The sequence below is a fragment of the Anomalospiza imberbis genome, chromosome 6 (assembly GCF_031753505.1).
Source record: "Anomalospiza imberbis isolate Cuckoo-Finch-1a 21T00152 chromosome 6, ASM3175350v1, whole genome shotgun sequence".
In the NCBI taxonomy this organism is placed as follows: Eukaryota; Metazoa; Chordata; class Aves; order Passeriformes; family Viduidae; genus Anomalospiza; species Anomalospiza imberbis.
In genome coordinates this window covers 46,524,298-46,544,517 of record NC_089686.1, presented here as the reverse complement: position 1 = coordinate 46,544,517, position 20,220 = coordinate 46,524,298, and the positions used below count along the sequence as shown (strand labels likewise).

The 20,220-nt window shown below is 43.7% G+C and overlaps 1 protein-coding gene across 15 annotated transcripts in view; it reads right to left on the bottom strand.

The window, feature by feature from the left end:
- The window catches only part of BRSK2 (BR serine/threonine kinase 2), a 304,017-nt gene that overhangs the window by 70,794 nt on the left and 213,003 nt on the right, over positions 1-20,220 (bottom strand). For all 15 annotated transcript variants that reach the window (XM_068193902.1, XM_068193900.1, XM_068193905.1 and 12 more), the window contains exons 5-7: positions 12,257-12,373; positions 1,727-1,760; positions 772-840 (exon numbers count right to left, since the gene is read on the bottom strand). In XM_068193902.1, coding sequence (XP_068050003.1) covers positions 772-840; positions 1,727-1,760; positions 12,257-12,373 — 220 coding nt within the window. The remainder of the gene's footprint in view (positions 1-771; positions 841-1,726; positions 1,761-12,256; positions 12,374-20,220) is intronic.

The window sequence follows — 20,220 nt, the reverse complement described above, 5'->3', positions numbered from 1 at the left end:
TATGGAAATTGATAATAAATGCCAAGCCTATCTGCCTTCAGTTGGACACCCATTTGTTGGATGTTTAGTAGTGTTATAATAGAACTTCGTTTCAGAATAAATTCCACAGAGAATTGAAACTCTGATCAAAAGAAGAATAAGTTAGAAGGTAGTACATTTTGAACACTTAAAGTATTACTGAGCCAGATGGAAACTAATTTAAACTTTGTACTACTGGCTCAGTTTTATATTCCCATGTGTACCAAATTAAAATGTAGCTCACTGCTTGCATGAAACAAAGATGAGGTTCTCAAGTCTTTCCTTGAAAAAATACTGCAGTTAATGTATGCATATACCTGCTGAAGCACATATATACAGACAGCAGAAAAAAGTGAACACATCCCAAACCCAGCCATATCTTGATCCCGTAAAGTACAACTTGTTTGACACTCTCTGTATCTTGGAGCTGCAACCCCACACATCCTTACCCATCCAAAAACGTGGTGCAACATCGCAACACAACAAAGAGCATTTATGGAGACAAGTTTTTGATGCCTGTCTATGCTCTCCTTTGCAGGGCAACAGTGTTTCAAAGAAGCAGTGAAATATTCCTCATGCTTTTCCTTTGGGGCTGATGTAGAAATAAGAGAAATGGATGCCACTGAGAGATACAAAAATAGAGGACTAAAAAAACCCATCCGTACATGATGTCAATAGAATTGCCATTAAATACAGCAGCACTTTCAGATTTTTCTTTTCTTTTTAAAGGCTAGTGCAAGGAAGATGACTCACCACTAGCAACGCAAACAAAATGACTCCGCAGCTCCAGACGTCTGCTTTCCTTCCATCATATTTTTCTCCCTGCGCAGCAATGACACAGAGGTTCAAAAGATCGATCGCTAGTAAACGAATTAATTATCCTTGAGGAATGAGAGAGGGGAGAATGGGAAACCCCGTGTTTCAATTCAGCTACCTGCTTCCCAAGTTGGCCTTCCCAACTAGGAGGAAGCCACTACACAGCTGGCTAACTGAATTTTTGTGAATATCAGTTTGCAGTCTTATCTGGGATATGTGATGAAAGGCTCAGAAGTGGGAGCAGGGCAGGAATGGTTGACACCTCACAAATTATCAGATCTGGCATTTCAACAGAGTAACAGGTGCATTAAGGACATCAAGAAGGTGTGTTTCCCTGCCCTGGTTCTTCAGGGAGCTTGTCCCCAGCCACATTATTTGCAAACTCATAGTGCTGTCTGGACAGTCTCTCCTGTGTGCTTCCTGCTTGACTTTACAGTAGAGACATGCTTTGGAAGAGGGCAACCTTGGGCACTGAAATCTTGGATACTTATTTTCAGAGGACAAAGGGAAAGCAGGGGGGAAGAATATTGTTTAGTGGAAACCAACATCACTGACAGTCAACCCCAGCTTTTCTACTGAGATGACAGCTACATCAGAGACAGGAAAGCTGAGGGGACTACATCCCTTGGGTCAAAAGATCAAATTAAGCCAGGTTCCTGTACTTCTGTCTGATCACATGGTGCAAAGGTACTGTGAGAATAACATACAATTATTTCCCAATGTGGCTTGATTCAGGGCTGGGCCAAACAAACAAAACTCTATTTAGGTTCCTTACATGCTTTTCTTTCCCTCTGCCTTGGGCAGATTCCCTGTACAGAGGATCTATCTGTGTACTTGCAATGAGGGACATTTCAAACAAGGTATTTTTGTACACTAATATTAACCAACTTACCCGGATGACTTCAGGACAAGCATAATGTGGTGATCTGAAAGACAAATACAGTCAAATGAGTTTGTAACAGCCTGGTATTTATGGTTACGTGCACTTCCATTTTGTTTAGCAAAATGATGATAGACTTGCTTATACAGAATAAAAGTGTGCAAACCAGCATATGTTTCCTTACCTCAACAAGAACATATTTCTAACAAGACCAGAAAACGGTCAAGAACTAGCATAATTTAAAACTCTACAGCCCTGCTATGAATTTCTTCAAAGCAAGGAATGAAGGGAAGACGAGGTATATTCTATGGGTATAAAATTCCAGTTCTCTAAACCCACCCTTTAATTTGGCTTTGTAGCTAATTAAAAGGAAGGCCCACATTGCAAAGCCTTTTACAGGAAACAAGACAGATGCATCCCTAAACCATATCTGGTATCTCTTCTGCTAAGATGACTCTCATTTACATCAGTGGTCACAAAAGCTGCCAATACATGATTGCAACATGCCTTTAAAAAAAAAATCCAAAAAAGGATGGACAGTAGCACTATTACCTGGTGAGTTAATATATTCTTTTCACATCCTTCTACCCATATATCTCTTGTTTGATTCCTGGCTGAGAAGAGTTAATTACTTCAACTTGCCAGGTAATAATTTTAATTCCTAAAGATTATAGCTGTGGCTATTTATTTTATAGCCTTCATTAAAGTAGCTTGACAAGTAAAAGGGATGCAAACTGTCTGAAACCCTTGTGCAAATCATGCTATTGTTTATACTGACACCTCCCAGCAGTCCCTAAGCCTGTCTTCATTTGTGCATGTGTTTCTTGTGACAAATGCAATCATGGCTGGGCAATACCTGTCTCACAAAGTAATGAGCAAACCAGAAGCACAGCGAGGTTAGCTTTGTGCTAGGATGCTATATTAATGCCCAGTGAGACAGCCCATTAATTGAATTTCCATACACACTACACTTATCTTGTGGCAAAATATCATCCCATGGGCACAGAATGCCCTGATTTGGTATCACAGCTTTTGGCAGAGCATGACAACAAACTCAGGGTACACTGGGGAGTGCAGCTACCTTGACAGCAAAGCTTCTGTGAGGAGAGAGAAATGCAGTTGATCCCTCACAAGTTTCAGGAAAAGTGGAATTCAGTAGCTTAATCCAGTATCTAATACAACACCAACCCTGGGCCCATTTAAGACATGGGCTATTCACAGGTACTCTAACCAGTCTGTCTGCTCAGTAGTGCCTCAGTTTAGACTACATTTTAAAAACTTTGGTTCAAGAGTCAAAACAGATAATGAAAGCCAGAGCCTCCCTCAGAGAGCTGGCTAGAGCTGCTCATTGGAAGACCAGAAAGAACAGTCTTGTGTCTAGTGGGTAGGACAGACTACCCAGGCTCTCTGTGTAGCTCTGTCACTGACAGCCATGGAAACATGGACAAGGTTACTTAACATTTTTAAAAGCTGCAGCTGGCCTGTTTGAAAATGTGACCAGAACCTCACTATGAGTCTACTCTTCTGACTAAAGCAAGAGCCATGCCACTGCAGCTTTCACACCACAAGAGAGAAAGTGAGGCCAGAGTGAAAAATACAATAGCTTAATGTTATGTACATATTCCCAAACTTCCTAAATATATTGTTTCCTGTTAATTTGCCTCTTTATAGCAAACCAAGACCTGCACTATGATTCGTGGATGATTACCTAAATTAATTTCTAACCCCCTATGTCTCAACTACACTTACTCTTTCTAAAACCCCAAAGTCTAAACCACAAAAACCCGTAACACTAGACTAAGACATGATTTTGCAAGCTTTTAGAAGACAAATTATTCTTGAGAGAATGCTTTACTAGTGATGTCATTTTTTTCTCATATCTAACAGTGCTGTAGAGGGTACAGGCCATCCCTAAGGCACACACAAAGCACAAGTAAGGAGCAGCACCACAACTGGGACTGCAGCCCAGGTCTGACAAGTACAACTCTCACTAGTGCTGGACTGCTTACATAGAACGCTGAAGGAGGGCAGAGTGGGAGCTGTAGGGAACACAGTAATGCAACTGGAATTTGGGAACAAAAACACACCATCCAATCATCAAATGAGGCAGATTTGTTGAAAAAAAACCTGTACAAGCTTATACTTAATGGCCACATCCTAATGTGCATAGGTTGAGTAGCAATGGTAGCAAAAAGAGTACAGAACTTACATAGATCAAGGATATTTGCTCAGTTTAGTCACCTCAGAACAGAATGGTCAGTTCTAACACGTTCTGTATATCACATTAGGTTTGGAAAATATATGAGGAGGTAAAAGGAGTGCAGACACATTCTAGGTAACTGTCAAGCTCTCGTCACTTAGCACGTTTGAATTTCTTACTGTCGCATGGATTTTAGGTTCTGCAAGGTACAGCTACCTCTCTGTATGAGTCATGAACACACACAGTACATTAAATGGCTACTACAGGTGGTGCCTACGGCTGACCTAGAAACTTTAGCCAGACTTCTCAAATGCTGCATGGCATCCTGTACGGTTCAGCAGTATCCTTCAATACAATCCTTTTTGGATGGCAATGGCACTGGAGTGGACTGGAAGAGTTAGTATCTCAATTTGCAGAGTGTTCCTGAATTTTTATTTGTATATTATGACTCCAGCAAGGATTTCAGAACTCTTAATTGTGGGTGCTGAGCAGGGCAACCACCTTGAAAGCTTCCTGTGCTAACATCCTTGAAAAGAAGAATGTAAGTGAAGAACTCAAGATAGGTACATAGGTATTTATGTGTCCCCCTAGCAAATGCCCTTGAAGTCTTTTCCTTGCTGAGGTCTGTTGAACTGCAGTGGAATGTGCCATAGATCTTAAAAGGCACCACTGAAATTCTGCAAAAGTCTAAGAGTCTGGGTGGAGAAAATCTTATAATAAATCCTTTGAACAAATTGGATAGATTCGATCATTCAACAGCTGCATTGCAACTGCCCAGAGAGCACGGGTTTCTGGCACTGCCATTCTCAATTCTTGCCAGCACACACTAGCTAGATATCTGCAGCATTATCTTGGCTAACAGCTTTAAAATGGATCCTCCAGTCAGCCAGAATCCATAAAAACCTAATTTCCATGCTACCAATCACACAGCAACTTCAACTGCTGTAAAGACAAAACTCAAATTTAATCAAAAATCTATTTATCTTTCTACAGAGTCATGAATATTTCTTTGGCTCTTATCACTAATTATTCAACATAGATGTGTCAAGAGCAACATTCCCTGTCTTGTCCCCTAGGCCACCTCCTCATCATTCTGCTACATCTCTGTGCAGCAAAATCCCCAGTCTGCCCTTGATAACAAATAAATATATCGCTCAGCAAGATCAAGAAAGAGTTGCTGCCTGCGGGTACCACTGCAAAAAAGCAGCTATGTTGGCAGTGTTTATTTCCAGGGTGATGGGGATTTTCCAAGGCTAGTCTGCACAGGACAGGAAGGGCTCTCTGAATGGTCATTCACAGCTGTGACTCTAGGACACAATAATCTTAAGGATCTTAGGGGACCTCAGAGCATTTACGTGGGATTTAAACCAGAGGAAATAAGACAAGAGAGCAATGGTGAAATCCAGGACAGCTCTGGACAGTTAAGTCAGGCATGCAGAAAGAAATGTATATATCGTTGACGCATCTTTTCTGAATTTCATCTGAGAAACTAGGAAAGTAGCTCTTGATCTGTACACATCAAGATATTGTGCAGCTGCAGATCTGAGACAACCAGGGCCATATTTTCAGTGCAGATGTGATGTGCCTGTGAGTTACAGGTTTTTTTACGTGGGTTAGAGAGACCTGCACTGCACACACACAAATCCTCTGGGCACATATGGTTTATCTGGGAACACACAGTAACTGCTTTGCCAGAGAAGTGGTTGGTTGATCAAGAAGGACAGGAAAAGCTGTGTGATCCTGCTCCACAGTGAGACAAACCACGGGTTACACTGCCTGATGAGTTCCCAAGTCCCAGTAAAGATAAGTGTCTGTGCCTCAGTCCTTTGGTCCCATGCCTTAAGATGGTACTTGGGGAAGAAGAAAAGCTGCTTTAAGGGCCATCCTTTAGGCCTCAGAGACAGATGCAGAGTTTCTGCAGAGAGGGAGGAACAAGAAGTCTCCTTTCCTCTGTTTTTATTATTATTTTATTTTATTATTATACTTATTCTTCAAGGCATGAAATTACCTTGATATAGGATGTTGTACAGTTGCAGAGAAATCCTCACACATCTGGCTGTTTTTGCTGTTGCTCGATTCTAGAGTCCTTCTTTCCCCTCTCTTAATCACTGTCTCCAAGCTGGCTTTCAGAGGCAGGAGTTACCCACTAGAGCAAAAGGCTGCCTCTGCTTTCCCCCCATGCTGGGTAGCAAAGGGCTGAGATGAAGGGGAAGATCAGAGGAGTAGCAAAATAGATAAAGGGAATTCAGGAGAAGGACACTGGCATTCCGAGTAGAGAAAGCAACAGCCACAGATCACAGAGAAAAGAAAGGCAGGGAGACACTAACGAAAGGTTCCAGCAGCAGTGGGTAGTTAAGGCTGCAGTGAAGGCAGGAGCTGCAGGTAAGGCTGTAATTAAGGTAGTAGGTGTAGTTAAGGCTGAGTGCTATATTGCCATTAAAGCTTCAACTCAGTCATTTACCTTTGGATGAGAAAACTCAGCATCTAGCCCTCAGCCATCTTACAGCTGTTTATTCCACGGGTGCAATTATATTTTTGAATAATCTGCAAATCAATTCATTAATTATCAGTTCAAATTTTTAAATCATGGAACCTTTAAGAGGTTTTAATTTTAAAAATTAACCAGACCCTTGTATTAAAAGGGCATAAAGATTGCCAAATTAGGTACCCAAAAGTTAAGAATTGGCAAAAAAAAAGGTGGAAAATGTTACACTGTGCTCTGCAGGTAAGTCAGGTGGATGCATTGCTGTGCCCAATGCCTCTTTTCTACTTGTGACTGAAGTTGGGAAGTAGCAATGTGATGAAACTTTAGTGTCAATAAGGATAAGCTTACAAGCATGCAGCTGATTGACACATGGGAGAATCAAACTCTGTCCCTGCCAGAGAATCCTTCTGTGAAAGAAAATGAACAGGTGCCTTAAACTGAGATGTTCAAAGGTAATTATGAGTTGCATGTTCCCCAGTTTTCAGAATCACAGTGCTACACATCCAAGTTTGACTTCCAGCATTTATAAGCATGTGGAGCAGCAATTGCAGTTGGTAGGCACTGTGCTCTCCCAGTAAAGGACTGTTAGCAAGCACCAAGTATCCTGAGGTATTGCGCCCTAACAGCATCCAACTGTACACTCAAAACTGGATGACAATTTGGAGTTTTATTTTGCAGAATCCTGTGTCCTCATAAAAATGGAGATAACCAGAACAATGTGGCAAACATAATATGAAAACAGTATAATTAATACTTGGAAACCTAAGACACAGTGAGGAAATCCTACCTAGCATTCATAGCAAGGCTTGAATGCAGTGAGCAGAAGTTATAAATGGATCCATAAAATAAATGATGAGGAAAACCCAAACATTAAATAGCTGTTTACTCACAAAAACACACCATCCAATCATCAAATGAGGCAAGATTCGTTGAAAAAAAAACTGTACAAGCTCATACTTAATGGGCATATCCTAATGTGCATAGGTTGAGTAAATGCTACACTGAGAAGCTCAAGAAAAGCACATCTTAAATTCTCAGGGATTGATTCTGCATAATCCAAGCTCTTTAAACATACCTTGTGAAGTATTATATGTGATGCTGGTACCAATGGTCATTAATAAGGTTGTCTGGTATTTCCCTTTATAATCCTCATTTTAAGTTCCTTGTAACTTACTATCAATTTAAGAACAATTTTCCTTGCTTTTTGTCTGTCTCAGACTGGTTTCATGTATTTATATGCATGCATGCTGTGTATGGGCTGAAGCATTACCACTAAGTCTAATTTTAAGTAAATGCTCTTTCAAAAATAAGAGAAAAATTTCTAGTATCCTCCACTGCAAAGGGAAAACCTCAGTATTTATTTGCATTCTCTAGAAATTATATTGTAGAAATATTGCATTTCACCAGAAAACTGCAATTTGCATTTATTAGCAGAAACTCTCTAGGAACATTAGGATCAAAATCCTACCTGCAGTGGCAACACTTCACAGAGTAATCTTTTTTATCTGAAACTCTGAGCTGCTGTGGGTGGGGTTACCACATGGTGCCAAACTTAAAACCAAACCGAGTGCAAAACTAATGAAGTAGATCTAGGACTGGCAGCAACTGACTCACACAACCAGGTAACAGAAACTAGAGGTGGAACCTAGTAAAAAAGAGAAAACAATCTGGAATGTGGGGCCAAATATGGAGCAGAAATGAATGGGACAAGTCAGCTAAACTGTGGAACAAATCAGGAAGGAGACAGGAATGGAGTGCTGGAAATGGAAGCTTTTGATGAGATGGGGTAAAAAGTACTAATTCTGGCATTTCCAAATTGAAGAGCTTAAATTTGCAACCCTAACAATGACTGCATATGTTGTAGATATATGTACATATTTATTATAAGGGGAAAGAATATGTGCAGCATCATGTCATGTAATTAAAAGCAGAAAGGGTGCTTGGACACTGAGGTGTATCTGTCCTCTGAATGATCTGCTCACCACAGGCCTGCTGATACACCAATGACTTGCTAAGACGGAGAACTGAAGCAGAGAAGGGCAATGCATCTCGTCCTAGACCACCGTGAATGCCTTCAGCAGAGACAGAAATCAAGCTCAGATAACCTGGGTCTCAGACCTGAGGTTTAACCAAAAGGCACTCACTTTTCTTGCCTAGTGACAACCCAGGATGGATTGGACAACCTCTCCTATTCTGAAACACTGCAAGGCAGCAAGCCAGGAAGAATCACTGAGAAAGAGATGGGGAGTGTCTCTGCATGCCACTGCCTGGATGGCTAAAGAGGAAGAAGAGCTGAAGAGATCTAAAATAATAGAAGCAGAAGCCTCTCACATCTTTCTCTTCCTTCCTTGTCTGCTGTTAGCTGACAGACCCTGCTTCTGAAGGAATGAAGAGACTCACTGTGTTATTCTGGCATTTCAAGGGCCATCTCTCTGTAAGACTGCCTTGCTGCACAATTTCTGCCATAAGCAGAATTACACACAGCTAGAGCCTACACACAGCTCCTCTTCCCCTTAAGGGTCTAAAAACACTAGAAAAACCTACAGCATATTCCTCTGCACTGTGCATATGCAGGATTCACACAATACACACTTCTATAATGGGGATTCATTACAATCAAGGCCGAATGTGTCACTGACAATTGGCAATGACAAATTATGTCAGTGAAATAGCAAGTCCATCCTTGCCTCCTCTTACACAAACACATCTGGACAGCACTTTTATTGTGTCCTTCAGGTAGTCTGTCAGTGCTATCAGTGCTACAGAAAACCATGGATACAAGGAGTATCTCCCAGAAAACAGTGACTCTGAGATATGTAATTACATCATACCTCAGGCTACATGAGGCTACTCTTCGTGATGCCAGTCAAGACTGTGGTGACCTGAAGACTACCCAAACTTTGGACTAAACTTAGCAGTTCACTTGTGATAGCAAAGAATTTTTGACTGCAGTCTCCCCACTTCGCTAAACTGACAAAGTTAGCTGTATCACACAGCTCAACCCCATCTGAGCCTCCCACTCTGACTGACAGAAATACCTGGAGACTCCCTGCATGACTGTCAATGGAAATGTTACAGTTTCATCTCATTATCAGTGTTCACAGTATGGATAAAGCCATTCTTGAAATTAACTTATGGTTGCATGGAGGAACATCTCATTAAATCTCAATATCTCAGCCATGATTCACTCTGTTTTGTTCCTTTTCATGCTGGCTGAAAGTACCCACTGCATGGGTAGGTAAAACTGTTGCCTTGAAAAGCTCTGAGGTTGGTTACTGCACGTGCTGCAAGGGAAAGGGAGTCATAACTGGATTACCTTTCTCTGTGAACAGTGTGGCATATTGTTATATATTCCTTCCTCCCTTCACCCCCCAAACCAAAGAGATCACACGACACCAGTATCAGCCATGCTGGGCTGCATTCCAGGAGAATTAATGAAGTGGTGTAATAGCTCACATGGAGGTCTAGTGATTGGCAACACACTTAAAATGCATCTGCAAGGCAAGAGATGATAGCGTTGCTGCTGTGTTCTGTTTATTACAGGCACATCTCTTCCGTTCCATTGATTTCTTTATTAGTGCATTTTAAGGCCACGATGTGGGGGCTGGATCTGCTTCAAGCATGCAGGTTTGAATTCCAGCACAGCTTATGGGAAGGAAGTCTCCCTTTGAGACTGCAGATATGGGTAACAGAGCTCAGTGCTAACAAGAACAGGAACCCTACTGAGAGGTTCCCTAGAAGTATGAAAAATCCTACAAGGTAATTGAGGCTGGGTTGGTTTTTATACTTTCTCTTTTTTTTTCTCACAGAGGGAAGGGGAACAATTTTCTCTAGAGAGTGTAGAGGCTTTGTGGCAACTGCAGGGAGGACTGCATTTCCTGATCTAGAGGAGAAGTTTGAAAGAAGCTGCAAGCAACAGATGTGCAGAATCACAGAATGGTTTGGATTGGAAGCAGTCTTTAACATTTAACTAATCCAATGCCCCTGCAATGAGCTGGGATATATTCCAAGTAGATCAAGTTTCTCAGAGCCCCATCCAACCAGACCTTGACTATTCCCAGGGATGGGGAATCTACCATCTCTCTGGGAAACCTGTTCAGTGATTTACCACCTTCAATGTAAAAAACTTCTTTCTTGTATCTAATCCACATTGACCCTTTTTTAGCTTAAAACAATTATCCCTTGTCTTGTCACAACAGGTCCTGCTATAATGTCTGTCCTCATCTTTTTTATAGTCCCCCTTTCAGTACTGAAAATTTGCAATAAGGTCTCATGGAGTCTTTTCTCTCCAGACTGAATAACCCCAACTCTATTAGTCTGTCCTCAGGGGGAAGATGTTACAGCCTTCTGACCACCTTCATGGCCTCCTCTGGGCCCAGTCTAACAGGTTCATATCCTTCTTATGCTATGGATCCCCCAAAGCTGGATGCAGCGCAGATCTCACCGGAGCAGAGCAGAGCAGAGCAGAGCAGAGCAGAGCAGAGGGGCAGTATCCCCCCCCTCTCCCTGCTGGCCACACTGCTGTGGATGCAGCCCAGGACACGTTTGGCTTTCTGGGCTGCAAGTGCACATTGCTGGGTCACATCCAGCCTTTCATCCACCAGTACCCCCAAGCCCTTCTCAGCAGCACTGCTCTGAATCCTTTAATCCCTCAGCCTGCACTGATGATACTGAGTGTCTCCCTACCCAAGTGCAGGGTCTTGTAGTTGACCTCGGCATCACAGCTCCTTTCTTTTCATCTGTTCTGCTAAGACCTCAGATCTTGACTTGACACAGCCAGGAGAGAACCGGTGGGTCTCGGTTTACTCACCAACCAGCATTATATCGTATCATGAACTTCAAATACTTTTGATATCCATTATTTATGACTTGGAAAGCAAAGGCTAGGACTGAGAGGCGGTGGCTGGGCTTTAGAGGGAACCACAACGCCTCCATGTCTACCCTGAACTGCCTTGGTCCAGAGAAGACACCAAAAGAACCATGAACTGTAACCAGTTGAGGATGGGCCTGGGCTGAAGTCATCAGAATCACATTACCAATGGCCAAGAAAAGTCAGTCTGCACGTGAGGAAGTGGAAATCTGCTGGTACTATCTGGTTTCTGTGCTTGCTGTTAAAACAAATTAACACAGCTAAAAGCTGGTGTAGTGGTGCCCAGCCGCAGCAGCTCAATGCAGCTGCTGCCCTTGCTACAGCTGAGTGCCACAGCCCCTGCACAGTCATCTTGGCACTGGGAATTGGGAGCATGGTCCAGTGGTGCCTGAAGGCAACTGAATTTGCATGGAAATGTCTTTAGACTGCCCCTGCAATATTCCTCCAGGCAGGCTTCTTTGTACCCGCATTCATGCCCTGCCAGTCATTGCAAAGGACCCTGCTTCCTCCCTGTCCCCCTGCATGGGAGCTGACAGAGGCAGTGTTGAGCATGAATACGAACAGCTGCATGCAAGCAGACAGCCTACACAGTACATGCAAATTCCATTTAAGAACATTTTTCTGCCCCTTAATATTTTTTCAAAGCCTCTTCTTAAAACAGTCAACTAGTGCTTTCAGTTCCCAAAAATCATATGGCCAGTGAAGGCAAACAAACACACCAGCATACGCAGATGAATCCAAACCTGAAAGCATTGGTTTTTCTATCTGTATGTGACACCTGCAGTGGCCTGCTTTTCACTGCAAAGCACTAAATCCCCCTTCTTTCAGTTTTCTTCTACATGACGTGCATCATATAAATTTATTGTTTTGCTGGGAAGCACCAGTGCAGTGTGTAGGACTGCAGGTCTTTACTGAAACCCTTTCTATAGACAACATCTATGTCTGGAATCTGTCCCTCATTTTTGTAATATGCTTTGAGATACTCACCCACAACTGGTTTCTAACAAGCTGTCCCCAACCTGCAGTGATGCCATCCCGAAGTCTGCTATCCGGATGTTGTTCTTTTCATCCAGCAGTAGGTTTTCTGGTTTTAAGTCCCTGTGGCTGTAAAGAAAGGGTCAAAATGTAAATTAAATTATTCATAACAGCTTTCCCACTCCATGACTTGTTTTTTATTCAGAATAGCATCCAACCTGTTTTACTTTAATTAATTTAATTTGTTTTCCTGTCCCAGGCAGAAGAATACACATATGCAAGATCCAATCCTTGCAGTATTCTAGACCATATCCCAGATGCCCTCTCCTGATGAATGCAAGGCCTACAGTGTCCTGACAGGAAAGGAACATCTTCAACTTCCAGTGAAACCAACACAACATGAGGGAGAAACTGAGGGAAATAGAAGGAGGAGAATTTCAGCCTGGATTTAGGGCTGGTATACTCTATCATATGACAACTCCTTAAGGTAGGAAGCAATATCATCAATATATTCTGTCAACAACAGGAAACAAGATGAGTGATATAAAGAGTAAAAACCTTCTTGATGTAATGCTACTGCAAAAAGCTCCTATGAAGAGTTGTTTACACAGGCATAAGACTTTGAAATAATTTTGGCTAATTAGCTCTGATGGAGAAATCCCTTCAAGTCAGCAGTGTTTTAACTGAGGGTGTCAGCAGTGGGAAGGAGAGAGAGGATTCCCTCCTTTCCATCAAGGTTTGATTCTCTTATTATCTATCAACATGGCAAGAGCCAGGCAGCCACGACCTTCATGATGGCAACTCCTGCTCCACATCATATACTGACAAATTTATTAATTTCCACTGCTCGCAGCCAAAACCACTGTGCACCCATGTCTGCATCTAAGTACGCAGGAAATTCTATACTACTATAACATTCACTTAATTTTATATACAAAGACAAAAATCTTGCAGAAAATTTGTGATGAATGTGCCTTTTTTTTTTCCTTTTTATTTGCAGCTCTTGGAAAGTCATGGAGATGAGAGAAGCACTTCCGACAGACCAAAGAAAAAGCTCTTTTCTTGGTTTTGCTTATGAGTAGGCAAAATTATTCTGATAATAAAAGGCCTAAATAGCAGCACCAAACAGGCGGGACTGCCAGCTTCTGTGCATAGGCAGAACACAAATTTGTGGGAAATGGACATCCAACAACACTGAGTGTCAGGCAAACCCACTTGCAAAAACGTAAAACTAAACGCAGTTCCTCTGACCATAAACTGAACTCGGCAAAAGAAGCAGGTGCCAGAATAGTCAAGTGACACCAGTCATGGAAGGTTATCTTTGTGCCATTTCCTCTTCACTTTTTAAAACATTCCTCTAACACTCTTCAGGCACGCAGGTGTAATTCTACCCCTACAAAAATGTAAAGGTGGACAGTCTCTTTCCTCTCAGAGCAACATGAGCAGCATGACAAGGTCTTGGAAATGAGATCCTCTGATCTGAAGAGGAATGATAGGTTAGAGACAACTTGTAAATAATGCAGGTAAATTCTATGTAAAACTAGAGCACACGGTAATAGGATACCTGGGGACTGTAACAATTATTTCCAAAGGAAACTCCCAACAAAATAGCACACATTCAAAGCAGCTACTGGTCATTCACCCCACTGAGACCTATGATTTGTTCTCTCCTGCTTTTTAAAATTTAGTCTCCAATCTTGCATAAATATGATGAACCCTGCGTGTTACAATGGCCTTGTTAACAACGAGAAAACAAACTTGTGAATAATAATTGTGATTCAGATTTGTGCACATTTTCATCTGAAAATGCAAAAGGTGCTTTATCCAATCTGTATTTCTCATACAAATTCAAGGCTTGAGATAACAGACACAAAAGACTTATTAGGTCTATAAAAACCATCAAGATAGTAATAATTAGTTGACAAAAAATGCAAGACATGAGTGAGGAAGAAAGGTTCCAAAGGCAGTGAATGACCACTTAATGGACAGGAAAAGAACCCCTGAATGTTATCATCAAGGACGGCAGTCTGAGACAAAGGCAAGATCATCAACACCTGCCAAAGTTTAACATACTCCAGCTCCAGCAGTGAAATGGAGTGAAGAGCCCATGGTTCTAAGGCAAGTGAGGAAAGCTGGATGCTAATGAGACAGGAGTGTGTGATTTCATCCTTCCTCCAGCAGACATTCGGACAGTTCTCATCTTACAACTGCTTTCATTAACGAGAAGACCTTATCCAGCTGGGGAGGTGTGCTGCAGTTCCCCTGTCTGAGTGCTTGGGGGCAGGTAACAGCCCCTGTAGAATGAGTGCTGCTTGTTTGATGCTATGAAACAAGAAACCTCCCCACAGCGCAAGCTGAGTGTGTCTTGCTGTGCAGAGTTTTTCAGCAGCTATAGTCGTCTTTCAGTCTTGGCAACTGCTCCTGGCTGACTGCTGAACACATACATGGTATAGAAGTTGAGGGTGCTGCTGCCTGTGCCTGTTCCACTGCTTGTGCACTGCACGATATGGTATGATTCATATATAGAGTCTATAGCATACTACTGGCATGTGACTTTTGTGCCTAAAAATTGAATCCTTTGCTTATCCTCAAATTGCGTGGCTCATTTAGAGAGCAGGAACAACCAAGGTGGAGCATGACCTAAGCACAGGATGTCCACAAGCCTAGATGTACACTCACAACAAAATATCTCATTTCAGGAACATGGTGGAGCTAAAGGAAATGCAAAAATGTTCCCTTTCCATTGCTGAAAGCTTCCAGCCTTGGCAGATCTGCCATAGGCCCCAGCTGGAGCACAACGTGTGTGAATCTTGAATGAGTCCCACTTCCCGACCACTAAGAGGCAGTGAAAGGGAAGGGACAACACCTTTAAAAATCGGGACAATATTCAATTGTGGAGTCTCCTATTCCTTGTGTCATCCTGTCTTCCCATCAGCTGGGATCCACAACACAGCTTTACACCTGGGTTTTTAGGGAGAATCAAGTGGGAAAATGAGGTTCCTATAAGTTGCCATGTATATTATGGATTTTTTGAGAGTCACTGCAAGAAAGAGAGGAAAAATCCATCCACATTCCAAACATGGAGTAAGCTTCACCTCACTGTGCTGCACAATGTTTTTCCATGTATGATCAGTCTGATGGAGGTCTTTAGGCAGACATGCTGACCCAGCTCCCAGTAAGCACTGTGAAAGCCTTAAGTTGGGATCTGGGCATTTGTGGGACAGGGATAGTATGTGTGAAATTGTGGGATATGGAAAAGCTATTGTCCGACATGAAAGTAAAACTGGAGTAGCAACAGACCTTAATAGGTTTCTTTTCTTTTCCTCCAGATACTCATCAAAATAAAACCAAGAAAACTTATCAGCTCTTCACTATAGAAATTATCACTTCACTGAGCAGAGAGGAGAATTGTTACATTTATGGCTGCCTGGCTCCCAAAATACAAGAATGGTTTTGATACAGCAGTTTTGAGTCTCTCTGACCCTTCTCCATCCCTTTTTCAAGACAGTCTCTAGTGCCCAGTATGGATGGTTAGCCTAGGAATTTCATGGCAGCCTGAGCACAAATTTTGTATTTTGGCAGCACTGCTTTCAGAGATCAGGGTGCCAGTGGGATCAGGCAGTACTTGCACATTGACCCCCAAGTGAATTATATGCCCCGGTGAAAATTTTCCTTTAGCTGGAGCATTTCTGATATCCATCTTTGGGCCACTTTGAATTTGCTGAGGCAGGATCCTGGGGATAGGAGTCAGGCCAGGAGTTTGCACCAGAGCAGCAGAACCAGCATCGCTGCCACTGGGAAAGAGACTTCCTCTCTGCATTTGCATTTCCCATCTCTGTATTGCCAGCTTTTCAAATGCCAGGGGGAAGGGAAGAGAAACACATGGGAATAGGGAAGGCTTGTTATAATTCACCTAAGAGTCCAGAAAACCGGACTGTCTAATGCACTCACATTAGAAAAGAATTCTCTTGTGCCAAAATGAAACAAAACAAAACAAAAATCCCACTGTATGTGGTAATTACTTGGCATTAATGGAACAGTGCAGAGTAAATGCATTTAATCTGGTTCCATTCCAGCTGATCTCTCTGGCTCTCCATGTCTTACCTGACTGCATCAACTCCTCTCTCTGCAGGTGAACAGAGGACTCTACCCTTTCCTTGTTCTAAAGGCTCTAAAGCTGTTGGGCCTTTATCACATGGCTAGAAAACCAGAAGAGAAGAAAGGAGCTTCTTTTCTGACAAACACGGCAAACCCTCCAATTGAACCCTGCGTAAGCTGAGAAGGAATGAGAAAGAGAAATGCAGGACTGCAGAAGAAGTCAGTGTAACCCTGATCCATACTGGCCACGGACTCCCGCAGCTTCTCAACCAAGACAAAAGCACAAGAAGTCAGCCTCTGGAGCCAGCATCCAGTGGGCTTTTGAAGGGAGAGCATGTGAGTGAAAAGGAACCACGGAGCAAGCCATGGCAGGGGAAGCACACGCTGTCAGACTCTCTGCAACATCCCACTTTCACAAGTTACAACAAAGGCTTTACAATTTCCTTGCAGCATAAGATGGATGCAGAGACAGCTCTGAAAAAATTGTTCCATGGAAATGGGCACCATTCTTGGAGATGGTGCATGGAAAATGAAAGGCAGAGATATGCATTAACAGGTCCCAGCTTCCCACTTCCACACTGGCCACGCTTGCTTTCTAGTCACAGCCAGAGATGCTCTTCAGACAGTTCCTTTAATTTGCTCCAGTGCTTTTCCAGTCCATCCTCCTGATCTGAGAATATCCCTGTACCTGTACTACAGCAACTGCAGAAAAAACATGCTCTGCCTGTCACCCAGGGCTGCCAGAAGAATTCTGGTGTAGGGACAGACTCTAGATCTTGGATTCAAAGGAGCTGTCACCTGGCATGAGATGACAAACGAAGCCATTATTTTAAAGTGATGTTTGAGCTGAAACGTTCGTATCAGTTTCTATGACAACTCATTGTAGGTCACAGATTTCTAACCCAAGAAACCTCTTAATTGGAGTAGTTGCAGGTCATTTGTACTAATCAAATTGCTGGCTACTTCGCAAATGCTTTTCTTACTGACCTCAAACTCCCAGAAGGGCCAGGCCACAGAATAACTGTTCTGCAGTATGCCTCTTAAAGTACCTGATGTCATGCAAATAATTTACCAGTAACAATTAATAGCATGAGAAGCATTATTTTAAACTTCATGAACAAAAAAAGCCTTTGATCTTATCTTCTCTTGCTTCTGCAAATATGATCCAAACATGTAAGTTGTATCTACCTACAGAAGATTCTTGGTTTATAGCCATGGTTGCTATGCTCAAATTTAGTAAGTTTTCACAGAACTCTGCAGAACAAGTAAATATAATTATAGCTAGGAAAAAGGACAACATCTATAAACATATCAGGAGGCCTGGGGAAAGGTTTATATGCATAAAATGTTGCTTGCCTTTAAACAATTATTTCCATTGATCCACTAAAATATATTGTTTCTCCCTGCCAACCTCTCCTCAAAGCATATATTCATGTATTTCAAAGCCAGAACAGCCTGTCAGGTCTGATCACCACTGCTGCATTTCCCAGAAAATGTTACCTGGTTATGCTTACAGTAAGACTATGCCGTTTTTGAGTTTCCAGTGGCTTACATAAAGAAGAAAACTTACAAAAATACGTGTCCCCTGATTTTAGCTGAGCTGGTAACTTTGCCTTTGGCATTGCAGCTGCTGCATTTGATGGCTTTTCTCCGGTTCCCTGTACAAGGGATATCTGAAAATTCCTCGCCGTTTTACAGTGAGTCTTGAGCACAGAACTGAAACTCCAGGATTCAGGTAATGAATGGTGCGCTTTCAACAGGGTGAAAATGCACCTTTCTTACTTCTGATGGTCTGAAAGAAAACTTGAACACTCAAGTACCAGAACAAAAAACCCCAAACAAACAACAAACCAGCAACCAATCTTATTAAATCCCCCCATTTCTGGTCCAGTTTCACATCTGGAGGCCTTGAGTCATGATTGAAAGCACCCATCTGCTGCAGTCTTCAGCTGCAGAACACCCCAGCACGCGCCTTACGGATGAAGGAGGGCAGAGCAGGAGTTATGAGGAGGGTGGCACTACATGGCAGGACGTGGCAGCTGGTATTCTTCAGCTCTGTTTCTCAGAGACACCCCAGATTTCTCCCTAAAAGCCTGCTTCCCTTACTGACAGTGGTCGGCAGCTCCCGCCTGCAGGAACATACCAGAGATTTTGGCACTAGCGCTGTGAAATCTTGAAGCGTTGTTTTATGGGGAGCCTCTCCCTGCCGGCACGGAGGGAAGAGCAGGAGGCAAAGGCCAACAAAGCTGTTCCTCCTTGCCTCAGCCCTCCAAGTCACACGGGCCCGGGCCCGGGCAGGCACACACAGCACAGACACTCCAGCAAGAGCCTTCCCCGGCCGTGCGCACGCAAGCACAGCCCGGGGCGAGGAAGGCAGAAAGCGCCCTCCTAATTGTCATTTATCAATATTCATAAGCAACCTGCCTTAACCCCTCTTGTACACGCTCAGGGAAAAAAAAAAACAAAAAAAAAAAAACAAAAAACCCACAGAAACACAAAATGAAACGCAACCAAAATAAAAATAAAATGAAATAATCATCTCCCTGCTCATTACCGCAGGGGATTTCCTCTCAATGTCACCACTGCCCTGCGCAGTAATTGGCATTATCTGTTATCTCTGAAGCCGTAATAAGGTTTGCCACGGGGCATTTTCTGTAATCGTATTTTTATTTGTCAGCTCGCGAGCCGCACACGGCGGAGCGGAGCCGGGCCAGGCCGCGGGCGCGCGGCGGGGCAGGGGCCGCGCGGCGCCAATGGCGGCTCGCGCCGGTGATGTCACGCCCAGCCAATGAGGCGGCCGCCGGCCCGCCCCGCCCGGCGCTGCAGCATTCCCCACAGCCACCGGGAACCGGCTCTGCCCGAGGAAACCGAGCGCTTGGCTCCCGGCCCCGGAGGCGCTCGCACACGGATTCCCGCAGAGGACACTGCCGGGCACTCACCCAGCTGAGAGCTGCCCCGCAGTGCGGGGGCAGCGCATTCAGAAGGGGCTGTTGGCTCGGGCACCCAGCGGAGGTACCCTCAAGGCCCAGAATGTAGGAGAGCAGACACTCAGTACGAGGTGAATGGCAGCTGAGGCCAAGCCCATCGGTTATGTGCGGAGAAAACTTCCCAAGCTGGGATGGCCTCACACGGGAAGCTCAGGCCCTGTGCCATTCCCTGCGCGGCTGCTCGGCGCACCCGCTCCAGGCGCTGCAGCACGGTGCGGAGCCCTGGGAGCGCAGGGAAGGGCTGGCAGGAGAAGCAGGAACGCTGCATCACTGAGCCAAGTGCCGGCTCAGGGAAGGCAGCGAGGTAGCACGGATCCCACGCGATAGCCCTGCCATCACGAGTGGTGCCGCTCTGGCCGTGGGTGCCTGGCGTGCCTCGGTGCTACGTTCACACAAAGCCCTCAGAGGACCCGACAGTGCCGTACCCATAAGCGTTCCCCGATGGCCGAACTGCGCCACAAAACCCTGTGACTGCACCACAGAGTGAAGTACACCAAATATTCCCCCACTGCTTCCAGTAAATAAAGTAAGAACAGGAAGCACATAATATTTTTAAAATAAAACACGGACACAAGCTCCACTCCTATTCTGCTTCCTTTTCTCAGCTGCTTGTTTGAAAATACCTCTCAGACAGAGGTGATCTCTCCACACGATAGCAGCAGAAGTTTTCTAGTCATGGGAGGGGGATTGAGGAATCCTTTCTCAATCTTTGGTCCAGGAACGCTGGTGTATCAATGCATTTTGAGCCGCGAATGCTGAATGTGGTTACATGTTGCTGTTAAAGTAAGCCACAGGTATTTCCCAGTGTTTTGGGATGTACAGGAAGAAGATGGGACTATTATATGGGTCTGGGGACACCAGACAATCAATCTATTCTGCCAGCAGGCTGGA